The 18,724-nt window shown below is 38.8% G+C and overlaps 1 protein-coding gene across 8 annotated transcripts in view; it reads left to right on the forward strand.

Annotated features, from left to right (window-relative positions):
• NEO1 (neogenin 1) overlaps window positions 1-18,724 on the forward strand; it is a 553,761-nt gene that overhangs the window by 104,952 nt on the left and 430,085 nt on the right. The window contains exon 2 of one of the 8 annotated variants that reach the window (XM_044979727.1): window positions 9,759-9,829. The exons of the other annotated variants lie outside the window; for them this stretch is intronic. Coding sequence (XP_044835662.1) covers window positions 9,759-9,829 — 71 coding nt within the window. The remainder of the gene's footprint in view (window positions 1-9,758; window positions 9,830-18,724) is intronic. 8 annotated transcript variants of the gene reach the window in all.

Consider the following 18,724-nt stretch of genomic DNA (forward strand, 5'->3'; position numbering starts at 1 on the left):
GGCTGGTGATCTGCCTGTCCTCTGGCCCCCCATGTCCCTCCCGGACCCGGTGCCCCTTTTACCTGGGGTGCTGCCCCCTAGCAGTAACCCCTCAGTCTTAGGGTATCCCCTCCCCGCAGCCTGGGGCTTTCCAGGCTGGAGCTCCCCAGCTCCTCTGCCTTTCCCCAGCCCTGCTTCACTCAGGTACCCTGTCTCCGGCTCCCTGCAGCCAGGCCCTTCTCCCACTACAGGCAGAGGGAGACTTCTGTTTATCCCTGGTTTCTCTGCCTTTATAGGGCCAGCTGGGTCATTTTGGGGCATGGCCCCAGCTGCAGCCACTTCTCCCAATCAGCCCAGGCTTTTAGAGCTGCTTTCTCCAGCCACAGCCTCCTCCCAGGGCTGGTTTAAGCCCTTTAAGGCAGGAGCAGGGGAACCACCCTGCTACAGACCCCCTAGAAACACATCTGCTCAATGATGATTCCATGTTTACAGTTACGTTTTGAGACTTATTAGTTAGTTTGCTTTTAATCCATTTAGAGTGTTCCTTGTTAGCTTTATATCATTCTGTTTTTTTAATAAAAATGTTGTGTGGTACCAAGTCAAACACTTTACAGAAGTCTAAGTATATGACATCAACACTCTTAATTTTATCAACCAAACATGATACCTTTTTACAAGTTGGTTTGACAGGATCTATTTTCCATAAACCTGTGTTGATTGGCAATAATTGTATTACTTTCCTTTAATTCTTCATTATTAGTCCTATATCAGCTGCTCCATTGTCCTACCTGGGATCATTGTCAGGCCTATAATTACCCAAGTCATCCCATTTACACTTTTTAAATACTGGCATAACATTTGTTTTTTTCCAGTCTTCTGGAAATTTGTCAGTGTTACAAAACTGATAAAAAAATCAACATTAATGGTTCAGCAAGCCCATCAGCCAGCTCTTTTCAGATTCTTGGATGAAAGTTTTCTGGACCTACTGATTTAAAAAATGTGTCCCTTTACTAGCTGCTGTTTAACGTCTTTCAGTGATACTAGTGGAACGGAAAAAGTGGTATACAATATAACTACATCATCTGTTTTTTCCCAAATACAGAACAGAAATATTTATTGTACACTTCTGCCTTTTCTGCAGTATTTTTGAAAATTCTACTGTTTCCATCTAGTAATGGACCAATACTATTGTTAGGATTCTTTTTGTTCCCAATATACTTTAAAACTACTTATTGCCCTTAATTCAGCTGGCCATGGATTTCTCATTGTGTTCCTTGGCATCCCTTATAAGTTTCCTTCAGCTCCTGACTTCTGATTTTTATTGGTTACTGTCAGCTTTCCCTTTCTTCCATTTGTTATATATTCATCTTTAGTTTTTATAGCTGCCTTCACTTCCCTTCTAAATCAGACCAGTTTTTTAATCAATATAGCCTTCCTTGGTTGTGGCTTTTTGGGTACAGTAACTCTTCACTTAACGTTGTAGTTATGTTCCTGAAAAATGCGACTTTAAGCAAAACAATGTTAAGTGAATCCAATTTCCCCATAAGAATTAATGTAAGTGAGAGGGTTAGGTTCTTTCACCACACAAAAGACTATATTATATATGCGCGCGTGCGCGCATACACACACTATACGTTTTAAACAAACAATACTGGTACACAGTGATGATGATTGTGAAGCTTGGTTGAGGTAGAGGAGTCAGAGGGTGGGATATTTTCCAGGGAATGCCTTACTGCTAAATGATGAACTAGCAATTGGCTGAGCCCTCAAGGATTAACTCTCACAGTCTAAAAGGAAGGAGGAATGGAGGCAGGTGAGAGAGCACTGCAGACAGAGACACACACTGTGTGTGTGTGTGAGAGAGAGAGAGATGCACATTTCCCCTTTAAGTACACTGCCTTGTTAATTAGATCAGCTTGCTGAGACCACAGCTGCTGCTGTCTGGAAGCTCTCTGTTGTGTGTCCCCCCTGCTCTATGGAAGATGGGGTAAGTGGGGTTCAGGAGCAGGGGGGAGGGGAACACCCTGACATTAGCCCCCTTCTTCCTCCCCTCCCCCCCTGCACAACAAGCAGGAGTCTCGGGGAGCAGCTCCAAGGCAGAGGGCAAGAGCAGCACATGGCAGTGAAGGGAGGGACAGCTGCAATTGCTAGCCTACTGGGCAACTGCTGCACAGGGAACGTAGGAGAGCGGGGAGCTGATAGTGGGGCCGCTGGTCCACCCTGGTTCCAAGCCCCTACCAGCTAGCTGCAAAAGGCTGCTCTTCCTGCAAGCAGTGGACAAAGCAGGTGGCTGCCAAACGGCGTTAGAAGGGAGCATTGCACAACTTTAAATGAGCATGTTTCCTAATTGATCAGCAATGTAACAACAAAACAACATTAACCAGGACGACTTTAAATGAGGAGTTACTGTATCTAGTAAGTGTACTCAAATAATTCCTAGATAACATTCAAATTTTTCTGATTTGGCTCATAATTGTTTTCAGCTTTATGAAATTGGTACAGTTAAAGCACCAAGTATATTGCTGGTGTGGACTTCATTGTGTTTGCACATTATAAATGGGACCAAATCGTAGTCACTTGTGCCTAAGCTACCATTAACTTTAACTCTGATCAGTTCCTCTATCTGTCAAGATGAGGTGTAATATAGAATTCCCCTATGCTGGTTGCAACACTTTTTGAGTTAGGAAATTGTCATCTATAATATTTAGAAATTCCAAGGATGTTTTAATATTGGTAGTATGAGAGTCCCAGCATATGTGTCTCAGATTGGAATCCCCCATGATTACTCACCTTTTTTTACTCCAGGTCATAGGTAAGGGTGTAAGAAGCTAATCATTCTGGTCCCTGGTCTGATCTGGTCTATATCAGACATCAACTAATACCCCATATTGTGCCTTATCTTTTAGGGCCTTGATTCATAAGCATTCAAGAATAATGTTACTTTCTCAAAAGACCCACAGGGCTGTTAATACTTGATTCTCTCTTCTCTCCCCCCAAGCCTCCCATGATATGCAGTCATGCATTTTTAGAGAACTTACTGACATGCATGCTGACAACATGTCAAGATACAGGGTGATGCATGATGCTCTTGGAATCTCTCCGTACATTTTCCTCCCTTCTGCCCCACACTTTTTTTTCCGTACACCTCAGACTTAACATAAATTCTTGGTCATAGTTGAGATCTGGAAAAAAATATATATAGATGCCCTATTACATAGCAATCACACTTCAAAGAAATATCAGATGTTCCAGGAAGTCACCCACCTAAATAAATAGCGAACAGACCATACCCTGCTTAGTTTGAGACTGAAATTCAAGGTGGTATGTCATCATACCAGGATATAGTGGGAGTAGCTTGCTCTAAGCCACGTGACTCTCCATCTGAAATTATCTCTGGTTTCCTTTGAAATAACTTAAAAAATAACCAGATTCATCCATACAGTTCAGCACAACCCACCACCAGTAAATCACTTAACTGAAAAACTCTAGTTCCCTGTCTATCCTTATAATTCCACCCCATTTTGAATGTCTGGGGACAAAAAAAAATAGATTTGCAGACTGCTCTGTGGATTATCAGATTCAAGCTATTTTAGAACAAGAGGGGTGGGGGAGTGAATTTAAAAACCCTGCCAGGAGCTTCTTTATTTCATAACACGTACATAATAATTTGGTATCAAAACATATTTTGCACTTAAAACTGATTTAGTAAAATAAGTATTATCTGTAGTTAGTGAATTGATTGTTTCTAGTCACCATGTCCTTCAAGATTTTAGAACTAGTAGATCTTATCCTCTCACACCTAGGTTTTGTTCATAGGTTGGAAGAAGTTTTTCAACTCCCAATCAGTTTCTTAACTTTAAAGGAATTAGTAATTGAACAAAACAAGTTAAATAAACTGAAATGAAGAAAATATCTTCTTTGCACCTGAAGAAGAGGCTACTGCTGTCAAAAGCTGATTTAGCTCTGCAACAAACTTTCTAGGTGTCTTAGCCAGTGACTTCTACCAGTGACTTCATTGGTTCGACTTTCTTTAAAACTTTGTCAGAAAACATGTAACTGGTTAATATTTTATTTCATTTAAATATATTTAATAGCTTATAGTAAACTTAAGCCTTAGGTTGTCATAATTTCAAATTAATTTTAAACAGGTTTGTTTTAAATAAAAGTATTTTAAAATAAAATATGATTTAAATATATATTTAAAAAAAATCCCTATTTTTATCTACCATGTAAGTAATTCAGTTCCATAATATATACTGGAGCTGTATAAAATAGGCTCATAACCATACAGTTAAATCCATGCAAAATGACTTCTGTGAAAGCCAGAGGCATATAGTAACAGACCTATAAATATGGAATGGTTTTACATAAGGTAATGCCTTCATGAATTATTTTTAAATGTACAAAGGAAAAATAAATGTGGTAAAGAATGTAAATTTAATAAAGAAAAATATAACAGTATGCTTGCTTTTATTTCCTCTGCAAACTTATATTGCATCACTGGCTTCCATGAACAATTTGAATCTGAAAAGAGAAAAATAGTCTGAATCTTTGTTCCAACACCCAGAAGCATTATTTTGGGACATGACGTGGTGGCTAAATTCAGTTCATCTGAAGTGTAGGTACTGACTTGATCTGTAATGCTGGCATACTAAGAAGCTAAGTGCCAGGTCTGTACTTGCTCTTAAGGCAGCTGTCAAATATGCTTTTGTCAGATCCCGCATACGTAACTAGAGAGAGAGGATGGATGAACTAACAAGGTTTGTGATTTTCATTGCCTACTGCAAATGGATGTTTTATGGATTTTGCTACTAGGCTCAAGATTTTCCCTGAAAGGTATGAATTAGTCTGCCAGCTAATACCTCTTAATTTCTTTTACCCTCCCTAAGAATAACACCAGTAAAAGCCAGAATTTTGGGTCCTAATGAACTTCCTGCATTTGAAGTCAATGGAAATTACTTGTATTCTGCAGGCAAGAGTCAAATCCATGGTTTTTCCATTTAAAATATTCAGGTTGGAGATAAACCCTATTGAATCTTAGTCCTGCAATAACGCAGAAACTTAGACCTAAGATAGTGGAGTACTATTGGGGTTTCTTTTTTTCTGCTGTCAGCTGGAGTGCTCTTCAGTTAGTCTCTGGATGGCTAAAATACTGGAATTCTTACTATCAGCCAGATTTAAAATGTTCTACTTTGCAAAGTGACTTATTAAAAATAGAATTGTGAAGTTCCATATTCATGTCTCAGTGACTTCTGTATTAAATGTGCTGAGTTTACAAGTTTAATGAATTCTTTTCTGCCACTAGCCCTATTTTAGAACATAAGAACAGCCATACTGGGTCAGACCAAATGTCCATCTAGCCCAGTATCCTGTCTTCTGACAGTGGCCAATGTGAGGTGCTTCAAAGGGAGTGAACAGAACAGGTAATCATCAAGTAATCCATCCCCTGTTTGCCCATTCCTAACTTTCGGCAAACAGAGGCTAGCCGCTAGGGACACCATCCCTGTCCATCCTCCATGAGTTTATCTAGTTCTTTCCAATGGGAGCTGCGGAGTTGGCGCTGCGGGTGGAGGCAGCGTGTGGATGCCCCCTGGCCCTCCCCAGGGGCCTCAAGGATATGTTGGCCGCTTCCGGGAGTGGTGTGGGGCTAGGGCAGGTTGGGAGCCTGCCTTAGCCCCGCTGGGCCACCAGACTTTTAGAGGCTTAAAATCTCCCAGTTTGGCTTCTAGCCTCTGGGACATTGAGCCCAATTCCGGGAGACTCCCAGCAAAACTGGAGGGTTGGCAATAGGGATGTAAATATCATTTAAAAAGTTAACTGCTTAAATGATTAAAATTTAACCAGTTAACCAATTAAAGGGAGAGGGGCTGGGGTTGCTCTGGACAGTGGGCGCAGCCCGGGGCTGCTGCTGGGGTCAGCGGGGCTGGGGTTGGCGGGCTGGTGCTGCTCTGGCCTGCCCAGGGCTGGGGGTTAACAGTTAGGCTAGATCAGGGTTTCTCAAACAGGGGTCGCCGCTTGTGTAGGGAAAGCCTCTGGCGGGCCGGGCCAGTGTGTTTATCTGCCCCGTCCGCAGGTCTGGATGATTGCGGCTCCCGCTGGAGAAATGGTCTGAAGTAAATAGGATGAAATTAAATAAGGACAAATGCAAAGTACTCCATTTAGGAAGGACAATCAGTTGCATACATACAAAATGGGAAATGACTCCCTAGGAAGGAGTACTGCAGCAAGGGATAGTCATAGTGTACCAAAAGCTAAATGTGAGTCAACAGTGTAACACTGTTGCAGAAAAAGTGAACATCATTCTAGGATGTATTAGCAGGAATATTGTAAGCAAGACACAAGAAGTAATTATTCTGCTCTACTCTGTGCTGATTAGGCCTCAACTGGAGTATTGTGTCCAGTTCTGTGCACCACATTTCAGGAAAGATGTGGACAAATAGGAGAAAGTCCAGAGAAGAGCAACAAAAATGATTAAAGGTCTAGAAAACATGACCTATGAGGGAAGATTGAAAATAATTGGGTTTGTTTAGTCTGGAAAAGAGAAGACTGAGAAGGGACATAACAGTTTTTAAGTACATAAAAGATTGTTACAAGGAAGAGGGAGAAGAATATTTCTTCTTGTCCTCTGAGGCTAGGACAAGAAGCAATGGATTTATATTGCAGCAAGGGAAGTTTAGGTTGGATATTAGGAAAAACTTCCTAACTGTCAGGGTGGTTAAGCACTGGAATAAATTGCCTGGGGAGGTTGTGGAATCTCCATCATTGGAGATTTCTAAGAGCAGGTTACACAAATACCTGTTAGGAATGGTCTATTAGTCCTGCCATGAGTGCAGGGGACTGGACTAGATGATCTCTCGTGGTCTCTTCCAGTCCTATGATTCTATGTTATTCTTATAAAGTGCTCAGTTCCTACAATTAAGATTCTGTAAAAGCCCTTATTGGCATCTTAATAGAAGAGGTGTCAGCCACTGAAATATTCAAAAGAAGTGTTGGAGGTACTGAACTGATTTTCCACCATTCATTCAGTTGAGAGCAGCCTGTTTTTTCTGCCTTAAGACAGAATCTACGGCACTAGCTAGCCTTAATGGAGAATGCTTTCAAACAGTCATGTTTTGGTATGTGAAAACATATTTTTGATGCTTGCTCAGCAAGAAAGATTGAGTTTGAGTATACTAGATTGTTTAATACTACATGCTTTAAAGTGTAACTCAGAGCTTCTCTAGAAAGTATGCCAAATCTGTCAGATTTTGACTGTACAATAAAAGAATCACATCTTCCACGCCAAAAACAGACTTCATGGAAATTGGAATGTTAAAACTTAATGTTTTTCCTTATTTTATCCTATAGGTTGGAACAGAGTAAACTCAGAAATGGTCAGTCTTTCTGTGCTTGGCTCCTGTCTCCCATGTTTCTCTCTGCTGCCAGGACTCTTTACTATGAAGTTGCACTGGGCTTCATGAAAGTTTTGCCCCCCTTAACCATTGCATCTGTTCAGTTTGTATGTATGATTATAGGGCAGGTCTTGACAGAATGGCTTGTGTGGTGGGATTGACTGTACTTAGGAGTATCAACTCACCACCTTCTCTCTCTTAAAACCCTTTATATTCCTCATCCAGCTTCAAGAAAATGGCCATTCTGGTTGTGGGAAACAACCAGACTGACCAGTGTCCTACGGTTTAAAGTACCGTTCATAAATGGCTAATACGTACTTCTCTTCATGTTCCTATATAAGGCTAGTCATCCAGAAGAAAGTGGTGTAATGTGAGGTTTTAGGTGTCATTGTTCACATAAATAATTTGCCATTATAGAATTCTCAGTTGTCTTCATCAGATAGACCAGTACCCCAGCCCTTAGCTGGTTCACAAGAACATGAGACAGAGAATATCTATTCTTAAGGAACCATTGAGTGAGTTTCCGTATGCAGTTGTGGATATAGCTGAAGTGTGCAGCATGTTGGCAGCCCAGGTGCAATGTTCTTGTACAGAATGCACTTTGGATTGCTTCTCATCACTAAGAATGGAAACCACTTACATTCATGCATCTGCTGCTTCTCTGTCGCCAAAACCAGGTGACTGGCAGATATTAGAGGGTTGCTCAGAGCCCATAATGAGCTGGCATAAGCATAATTCGCCCTCTCAGTTCTCCAGCCAAACACAACAGGAATACGGCCTAGAACCTGGAGGAAGGATGATTGTTTCTCTTACTGTGTGTACTATAGAGGTAGTTGGCCAAGCATGAGGTGTTATGTTATACCAAAGACAGTGTGATGTCCAGCTTTCTTTCCACAGGTAGGAAGAAGGCAATGGAGTTTTTCACTCTACTTTTGAAACTCCTAAAATGCTTGTGTATATAGAGCTGTGGTTCTCAACCAGGGCTATGTGTACCCCGGGAGTATTCAGAGGTCTTCCAGGGGTACATCAACTCATCTAGATATTTGCCTACATAAAAAACAGGTATCAGAGAGGTAGCCGTGTTAGTCTGGTTCTGTAAAAGCAGCAAAGAATCCTGTGGCACCTTATAGACTAACAGATGTTTTGCAGCATGAGCTTTCGTGGGTGAATGCCCACTTTGTCGGATGCAAGGTGCTTGCATCCAACGAAGTGGGCATTCACCCACGAAAGCTAATGCTGCAAAAGGTCTGTTAGTCTATAAGGTGCCACAGGATCAAAAACAGGTTACATAAAAAGCACTAGTGAAGTCAGTACAAACTAAAATTTCATAGACATTTATTTGTTTATAGTGCTCTGTATACTATACACTGAAATGTAAGTACAATATTTATATTCCAATTGATTTATAGTTATACGATAAAAATGAGAACGTAAGCAGCTTTTCAGTAAATATGTGCTGTGACACTTCTGGATTTTTATGTCTGATTTTGTAAGTTTTTAAGTGAGGTAAAACTTGGGGGTACACAAGACAAATCAGACTCTTGAAAGGGTTACAGTAGTCTGGAAAGGTTGAGAGCCACAGGTGTAGAGGATGTCATCAGAGATCTTGTGTTCTGTCTCTATCTGCTGGCAGAGAGTGACTATATATCCCTCAAATATTTAGTCTTTTGTATATGAAAACTCAAAGAAATGTAACAGACACTAAATTTCCCCTTTCCATACATCTGATAAGCTATTCTGTTTTGGGGTGGCAAAATAGGGGAATGTACATCCAATTGGTTTTGAGGTTGATATAGTAGAAGAATATTTTTAGGCAGGCAAACTGAAAACCAAAGCTTATCCAGGTGTGAGGTCTAGATAATTGGATTTTTGATCAAACATTAATTTGGAACAGCAGGACAATATTATTTACTTATTGTCTTTAACAAGTTAAAATGGAATTTTATTACAATTTTCTCACTTAAGTGGAATTTCTCTGCTTCTAGCTTCTTAATTAACAGCTTCAGATACGATTATTAAATTTAATTGCTTCTTAATGGGACACTGACCCATCTTTCATTCTATTAGGATGACATTTCTGTGTTAACTTTTTGAATAAAAAAAAAGGAAATGTGATTATGTAAGTGCACTAATGTAGGCGAAAAATGTAAGTGTTTTGGTGGGTGGAGAATAGATATTATTACTGAATTGAGCAAATTATTTCTCTTAAACTTTTAGATTAACATTGATATGAATTAGTTTCTGTTCAAGATCATTCATGTGGTTCTGATTATCTGACAATTAATTTAAGCTGAAGTACCTTTTCAGCTCTGATAGCTTCCACAGTATGACTTGCTAGTGGTCCAGCAGGCAGATACAAGTGAGTTTTGTTTTACTCTAAATCTACAGCTTCCCATCGCATTGGTGTGCCATGAATTACAGTAGAACATTGACTCTGTCTGCTGTTACATTATTGGAAGGTGAGGAGATCTTTTTTGTCATTATAAAATGTGCAATGTAGTAAATTTTGCATATTAAGGCTTTTTTTTAAACAAAATACACAGTACAGACTATATTGAGGTATTATCAATAATAATTGGAGCTGAACTAGAATTGTTAAAATAAATACCTATTTAATAATGTATTATCTTTGGTATTTTCTTTACTTGTTAATTTGTGGAGGGCTTCACTCTCATTGGGATGAATTATGAAGGTTCTACTATATTTCTTCAAGCGGTTCATTGTTTCTTTGTTCTACATATTGAATATTAGATTTTTTTTTTCTGCAGTTGATTGAATGAAGAAACAATAATGAGTTCAAGGATATGAATGAAAATACACATGAGGAACAGGGCTCAGTTTGATTCTTCTGGACTTCTTGATCTTTTGCTGTCAGATGCGGGGACTCTCCTAAACTTCTTAATGGAATAGGTTTTATTGGCTTGATTTTGTTGTTTGGTCATTCAACTCATCCCATCTCCTTTAGATTTGTAGATGGTGTGAGAACTCCTAGCATTGTGGAGGAGTATTTCTCCTTTTGTCTATATTGTCAATGGAAATTCTTATAGAGGTATTTACGTTTTTAGATGAGGAGGTCTTTCTTTCACTGTTAACAAAACCCTTAATTCATCCTGAGACACTTGTTCAACACCAAAGAAATGGACAAAACTTTTTGCGTATGATCAAGTCAGAGTCTCCATAAACTGAATTCTTAAGTATTTTTTTGACCCATTAGTAAAACTAAAACTGTTCATATTGATCAGTTTCATACGTTGCTATGGTCTGTTTGCAGGGTTAAATGGTGGGATGAGATTCCCAGCTAATTCCTTAATAGCTGTTGGATGTCTTGCATTCAAAGCACGCACATTGAAGCTCAGCTGCACTCACTGAGCAGCTTGTTAATATGGCCAATTCGAGAATACCCAAGGCCATATTTGATGGTCAGCTAAAGCAAGGCAGCTGTTCTCACGGTGGTCAATACAAACTATTTTAAAGATTCACTGAAGTCTAACTAGAAAGCATGTCAGGTTGACCCTAGCAACTGAGAAGCAACAGCCTACAACAGAGCAAGTTGCTGGCAGGTTTGCTATGTTGCCACTAACTACTGTGAAGCAAGGCACATTAACACCTTATGTGAAAAGCGTGGACAGCACAAAGCAAGAATAAAAAAGCCTGCAATGGTCATGGACAATCTTGTCTGTCACACGTGTAACTGTGTTTGCTGTTCTCTCATTGGTCTGACCTCTTGTGTGTTCAGCAGAGTCATGTGAGATTGTCAACCCGTCCAGGCGGGTAGCGATTGATCTATCGGGGATCGATATATCGTATCTCATCTAGACGTGATATATTGATCCCCAAATGCACTCCCGTCGACTCCGGAACTCCACCAGGGCCAGCGGTGGTAGTGGAGTTGATGGGGGAGCCGCGGCCATTGATCCCGTGCCGTGAGGACAGGAGGTAAGTCGAAATAAGATACATCGACTTCAGCTACGCTATTCCCGTAGTTGAAGTGTGTATCTTACATCGACCCCTCCACTCCCAGCCCCCGTGTAGACCAGGCCTTAGAAAAGTTTGAATATCTGCAGATGTGATCATCTTTAATCACACACAATATTCTGAATCTGCTAAATTCACTCTGCTAAAGTATTTAAGTGTTGGTGCTTTGAGCTTTTAGGTAACTGTAGCCACATTCTCTAGCATTGAATATATCTGTATGCAAACAGTTGAAAAATACAGTTTTGATTGCTTAGACTCTTCAGTAGTGGCAACAGTTGGGAGCAGACCAAGTTGAGGTTTAAAATGTCAACTTAGTAACATAATGTGAGCATAGACACACTGACTATATATATAATCATGAACATCAGCCATAAATGCAGTCCATCCTTGGGTTCTTGCCTACTTTAACATCCTGGGATTTTTCTCTTCTGATTGGATGCTTCCTATTTGAGTGAGGTGTCAGCTAAGAAGGATCACATTTAGTGTCTACATTGCTCTGGTCGTTACCCGGAAAATGATTGAAAGGAAATTTTTACTTCGGAAAGATTCACTGAAAATGTACTATATTGCCAACTTCTGACTTGGGCTGCAAGTTGTTTTATTCCTGAAAAATATTGCTGGTTGAAAAACCTATGGCCTGTATCCTAAACGTGCTATGTTTGTCAGCTCGTGTTGACTTCAGCAGAATTTGTGGGTACTCAGCACTCTTGAAAAATCAAGCCGCTAGTCTTTATTGTAGAGTTAAGATAGAAATGCCTTTTTCATTTTTACTCAGATATTTTAGCCCCAACTCTAAAATTCAAGAAGATTCTTTCTATTTCACAGATTTCATCATAGTTGGCAGGCTGTTTTGACAACCTGGATTCAAGAAATAGATGTTAGTCATGTTTTGAAAATTCTTATGCTTTTTTGCCACAGCTTAGCAATATATCAAAAATGGTTGAATTACTTATAGTGCAGTTTATTTGGAATACTTTGCTTAAATATTTTTATATTGTGCCTTTACGGTAAGTAAAATATAATATTTTAGTTTTTTTAAATATAAATTTGCTATATGGCTCACTGAAGGTGTTTAGCTAGGAGAGGAATTAAATTGCGGTAAGTCCACGGTGATTAAAAATCTCATTTTAAACAGAAGTACGTAAATTTGATCTGTTAAGTCATCATTTTTTTTCTTGGACTTGCTTTTTTCTTTTAAACCAGTTTTAATTAAACATTCCAGACCTTCAGCATTTGTGTGTGCAACAGTTCCTATCAGCTGAATGGAAATGTTTATCCTCTCCTTGTTGGCTTTTCCATTTAAATCCATTTCCCAAGAAATTGTAATTGGCCTTTCTGTATTCATCACTAGCCTCTTCCCTGTTCTTAATATCATTTTCAGTTTTAATTGCAAATGTACCAAACAGTGCATTGCCAACAATAAAATGATCATTGGTTCAAATTACACCTCTACCTCGATATAACACTGTCCTTGGGAGCCAAAAAATCTTACCGCATTATAGGTGAAACCGTGTTATATCGAACTTGCTTTGATGTGCTGGAGTGCACAACCCCGCCCCCCTGGAGCACTGCTTTACCGCATTATATCAGAATTTGAGTTATATCGGGTCGCATTATATCGGGGTAGAGGTGTACCTTTATAGGAGAGGTGTTACAGTACTCATAGCTCTTTTCCATGTTATCTTTGACAGTAGCAGGCAGACTCTTTGTTTATTTATAGTCCCTATCTGTATAATGTGGAGCAATGGAACTCACAGAAAGTTGTATATTTCTTCGCTCGTTAATGTTCAAGCCTAATAAAAAGGAGTTTCTTTACAGAGACTGTTAAATGCAATAGAGTAAGCATATCTATGCGTATTGCAATATAGTAGTTTTATTGATGCCAGTATTTGAGGGTTGTTTTTATTTGTTTAGTTTTTTTTGGTTGGAAGAGCTTATGGAAGAGGACTTTTTGTTTTTATCAGCTGATTTACGACCATTAATTGATAAAATTACTCTTTTTATCTAAATCCTCGTAGAAGTACAGTACAGGGAGTCCTTGGACTTATGACATAATTTGTTCCTCAGAATTGCGTTGTAAGTCAAAACGTTGTAAGTCAAAACCGCTTTTCCCATAGGAATCAATGGTATGAAGGGGGGGGATTGGTTCCTGAACCAAGGCTTGATATGTTATTTTCACCACAATAACCCAGATTTTTGTACTAAATGAGTTATAGATGACTAATGTTGCAACATCACTGTATTTACTGTATGCTGTATTTTGTAAACAGCATTCAAATAAATATATGAACTCACATATTCTGCTCAGACTGCTGGCAAAATAGGCTCAGAAAGCCAAGGAGAGGGGCACATATGCTGAGCCTCAGGCAATCACTATTTAAGCTTTCTGATTGGCAGAGCCCGGGGCCGGGAGCCAATAAAAACAAGCGGCAACCCTACCAGGCAACAAGCTACTCTGCTACCTCGAAGCGAATCAGAAGTGACCCTTTCCAGCTCCATACCAGTATAACGCAACCAAGACGTGATTTTAAGTGAACTTTATGCAAATTGGACATCGTAAGGGCAAAACTGGCAGTCAATTGAAAAGTGTCATAAATGGCATCCGAGGACTTCCTGTACAGTGTAAATCTAGAAGAATGTGCATTGGATATTAAAAATAGTGTTCTGGGTTGGCATTTGCAGCTACACTGGCAGGTTTGATAGATAACTAGATCCAGATGCAGTTTTTTTTCTAGTTATTCATACAAATAGAATAATGGCTTCACATTAAATATTTTTAATAATCCTCCCCACCAATGATCTAATAAGTAGTTGAAGTTATAAATCTGTAATCCAGATTCTTGATATAAAGTCACTGATGTTTCTGTTGGACTCCTAAAGTTGAATTTCTTCATTTTTGTGTACCTCATCCATGGTAGGAAATAACCTAGATACAGTAAGCATCATTCTGTGAAAGTCCTGATATTAGTCTGCTATTCCTTTTGCCCATCTTTAACTTCTCAGTGTCCTAAGGGACTTCATGAATATCACTTCCTCCAGCAAAGCTGCTGACATGAAGCAAAAACCTTCAATAAATTATTCATTTGCTGTTCATTTTCTGTGTTTAGGAATTAATGCGGCTTCACTTAGAAGTTCTTTTCCATGGCTGAAGTTGAGCAAAATTGGTAGAGCTAAACCTGCATACTGAGTAACATATTAATTTCCCTAGATTGGTTTACATTTGTAACTAGTGGTCTAAGAAACAATGAAAAAATAAGATTGCATTATTTTACTGTATAATATTTTGAATAATAGTTTAAGGTGTGTCTATGTTAATTTTTTTCTCAATTAAAATGTAGCTTTTAAAAGAGCAACTAAAATGTGGTGGTATTCTATCTAGAAGGTATAATTTGCAATATATTGAGGTAAATTAATGGTGTGATAGCTCAAAAAAGTTAATTTTGAATTTAAAATGTGACTTTTTGATCAAGGGGGGGAGAGGGACAACCCAAAGCCCTTAGTGTTGATTACTTTTATCACTTTAGTGTCATGTTATTTTCAAGAATGCTTTCTCTTTGTAGTTTGAACAGTGTGTGAAAATTACTACTTTCTTTCTGTCATTTAGCAATTATCTAGAAGTCAGAAACATACCCTTAGTTTTGTTTAAACCATTTAAAAACACAAGACATACAACCCTAGATGGCTTTTCTTAAATTGTCCTAGCATAAAAAGTGAACTAAGGCAAGTTTCTGAATTATTCCTTTTTCACTGGGAATTGTGGCTTGTTCCCTGGATTGTGCAGATTTTGATTTAAACCCATGAAAGTGTCTAGCTTTATTTTCATGAACAATTTTTTTCAGCCTTTGAAATGATGAGACTCACACAGTAAGTGTGAAAACATTATGTGGTATTCACAGAAAGAAGCATTCATGTTCAAGTCACTGCCTTGGAAAGGTGAAAGGGATGTTCTAAAAGAGCTTTCATTTTGTTAGTATAGCTGATGAGAAGCATGTAGGATTCCTACTATATTTATGGAGGGATTAGCGGATACTAGGTCTGCCAAGCGATTAAAAAAATTAATCATGATTGTGCGATTAAACAATAATAGAATACCATGTATTTAATTTTTTTTGATGTTTTCTACATTTTCAAATATATTGATTTCAGTTACAACACAGAACAAAGTTGTACAGTGCTCGCTTTATATTTATTTTTGATTACAAATATTTGCACTGTAAAAAACAAAAGAAACAGTATTTTCAATTCACCTAATATAAGTACTGTAGTGCAGTCTCTTCTTTATCATGAAAGTTGAATTTACAAATTTCAAATTATGTACCAAAAAAACTACACTCAGAAACAGAACTATGTAAAACTTTAGAGCCTATGGCCTGGTCTACACTGGGGGGGGGTGTTGAACTAAGGTACGCAAGTTCAGCTACGCGAATAGCGTAGCTGAACTCGAACTACTTTAGTTCGAACTACTCACCCGTCCAGACGCCCCGGGATCGAAGTCCGCGGCTCCCCCGTTGACTCCTCCACCGCCGTTTGCGGTGGTGGAGTTCCGGAGTCGACGGGAGCACGTTCGGAGTTCGAACTATTGCGTCTAGATTAGACGCGATACTTCGAACTCCGAGAAGTCGAACTCTACGCGTCGACCCGGCGGGTAAGTATAGACCTACCCTATAAGTCCACTCAGTCCTACTTCAGCCAATCACTCAGACAAACAAGTTTGGTTACATTTGCAGGACATAATGCTGCCCACTTCTTATTTACAATGTCACCTGAAAGTGAGAACAGGCGTTCGCATGGCGCTGTTGTAACTGGCATTGCAAGATATTTATGTGCCAGATGCACTAAAGATTAATATTTCCCTTCATGCTTCAACCACCATTCCAGAGAATATGCATCCATGCCGATGCCTGGTTCTACTCGATAACAGTCCAAAGCAGAGCAGACCAATGCATGTTCATTTTCATCATTTGAGTCAGATGCCACTATCAGAAGGTTGATTTTCTGTTTCAGTGGTTTGAGTTCTGTAGTTTCCACATCTAAGCGTTGCTCTTTTAAGACTTCTAAAAGCATGCGCCACTCCTATTCCCCCTCAAATTTTGGACGGCACTTCATATTCTTAAACCTTGGGTTGAGTGCTGTAGCAATTTTTAGAAATCTCACATTGATACCTCTTTTGCATTTTGTCAAATCTGCAGCGAGTGTTCGTAAATCAAACATGTGCTGGGTCATCATCTGAGACTGCTATAACATGAATTATATGGCAGAATGTGGGTAAAACAGAGCAGGGGACGTACAGTTCTCCCCCAAGGAGTTCAGTCACAAATTTAATGAACATCATCAGCATGGAAGCATGTCCTCTGGAATGGTGGCTGAAGCATGACTGGACATACGTTGTTTAGCATATCTGGCACGTAAATACCTTGCAGCGCTGGCTACAAAAGTGCCATGTCAACACCCGTTCTTACTTTCAGGTGACATTGTAAATAAGAAGCAGGCAGTCGTATCTCCAATAAATATAAACTTGTTTGTCTTAGAGATTGTCTGAACAAGAAGTAGGACTGAGTGGACTTGTAGACTCTAAAGTTTTACATTGTTTTGTTTTTGAGTGCAGTTATGTAGCAAAAAAAATCTACATTTGTAAGTTATACTTTCACAGGGATTGCACTACAGTACTTGTATGAGGTGAATTGAAAAATACTATTTCTTTTGTTTATCATTTTTACAGTGCAAATATTTGTAATAAAGAATAATAAAGTGAGCACTGTACACTTTGTATTCTGTGTTGTAATAGAAATCAATATATTTGAAAATGTAGAAAAACATCGAAAAATATTTAATAAATTTCAATTGATATTCTATTGTTTAACAGAGCGATTAATTGCAGTAAATTTTTTTGAGTTAATCGCGTGAGTTAACTGCGATTAATCAGTAGCCCTAGTGGAAGCATAGGTCAACATGGGTTGCTGATTATTACGTCTAGATATCTCAATCAGTATCCCTATATTTTTACTTTATTTTTAATTGTTTTCATTGTCATTCTATGGTGTTTAAATTATATTAGAGAAAACAGTATCAATATTTCGTGACTGGTGGAGCTAAAATATGGCTGCTATGATTTGACAGTATTATGTTAGTTTATCTTTTTGCCTTGGGAGCAATATGCAGTTTCCTCTAGCTTCTTTTCTATGTTTTTTCTAAAGGATCAAAGGAAAGGAAATATATACATATATATACACATTTTGCTTTTTAAATCTTTCTATACAATAGAACAGAGGCAATGCAAATACTGGAGAAAAATATATTGACAGCTATGAAAATTTAGTTCCGAAAAGTACATGTAATTTCAGATGGCAGTGTTTGATCGACTGTATTCTTATATTAACCAAAGAGTAGAGAACTCTGGGAAATGAACCATATTTAAAAAATCATGGCAGCAGAATCTTACATATTTCCTCTGACACCCTCTTTTCCCCCCATGAAATTGCTTCCATAGATCCCCGTTCTTGGCATTGAATATCCTGCAAACTCTGAAACTGTTAAAAGACGTTACACTAACTGTAGGATTCCTGCCTGAGTGAATATGCACACCATATTGCTCCCAAATCATATCTATAAAGAAACACATTTGCCTTCTCTCCTCAGTTTCTGTTTTTTCTACCTGTTACTGAAAACTCAAATTACTGATATTTTACCATGTAATCTCTTTGTAGCTAGTAACTGTTAATCAATAGTTTAAAATTTGAATTGATAATTGCTGGTAGAATTTTTGTAATTAAAGTTGGACATTAATTTTCCTCCTGTTACTATTCTAGAATCTACTGATGTGGCACACCTTGACTTGAGAGATTATGGGTTTAATTGGCAAAATATGAGAAATACTTTTATAAAATGTCCTGTAGATTATTTGTAGATTCACAAATTAAGGTTAGAAGGGACTGTTATAACTGTGTAGTCTGACCTGCATAATCTAGGCCGTAGATTTCTGCATAACACAGGGAATTCTTACATCTAGTCCAACAGCTTGTGGCTGAATTAGATCATATATTTTAGGATAGGTCTTCCCAGCACAGTTAATCTGGGTGATTGGTAACAGAGTTATTTGAGCTTGGGAGTGAGCCTTCCCACAGCAAAACCATACCCATATTACTGTACCCTCGCTGTTTCTGTGCTAATCTGTGTGTGTCTGGGCCATATCTCTTGGTTCTTTGTGCTGACACACTTTAGAATTTTTTCCCTGTCAATTGCGGGAGTACTTTCCTGTCCTTTGGTATGGGGGTGGGTTGCAGAGTAGTTGAGGGATTGTGAGTAGGGGCATTGGAGGCCCATCATTACCGGAGTGATTTTTACCTGTGACCTCACTGCCAAAGAGTTGTGGGTACTAGCCT

The sequence above is a fragment of the Mauremys mutica genome, chromosome 11 (genome assembly GCF_020497125.1).
Source record: "Mauremys mutica isolate MM-2020 ecotype Southern chromosome 11, ASM2049712v1, whole genome shotgun sequence".
Taxonomy (NCBI): Eukaryota; Metazoa; Chordata; order Testudines; family Geoemydidae; genus Mauremys; species Mauremys mutica.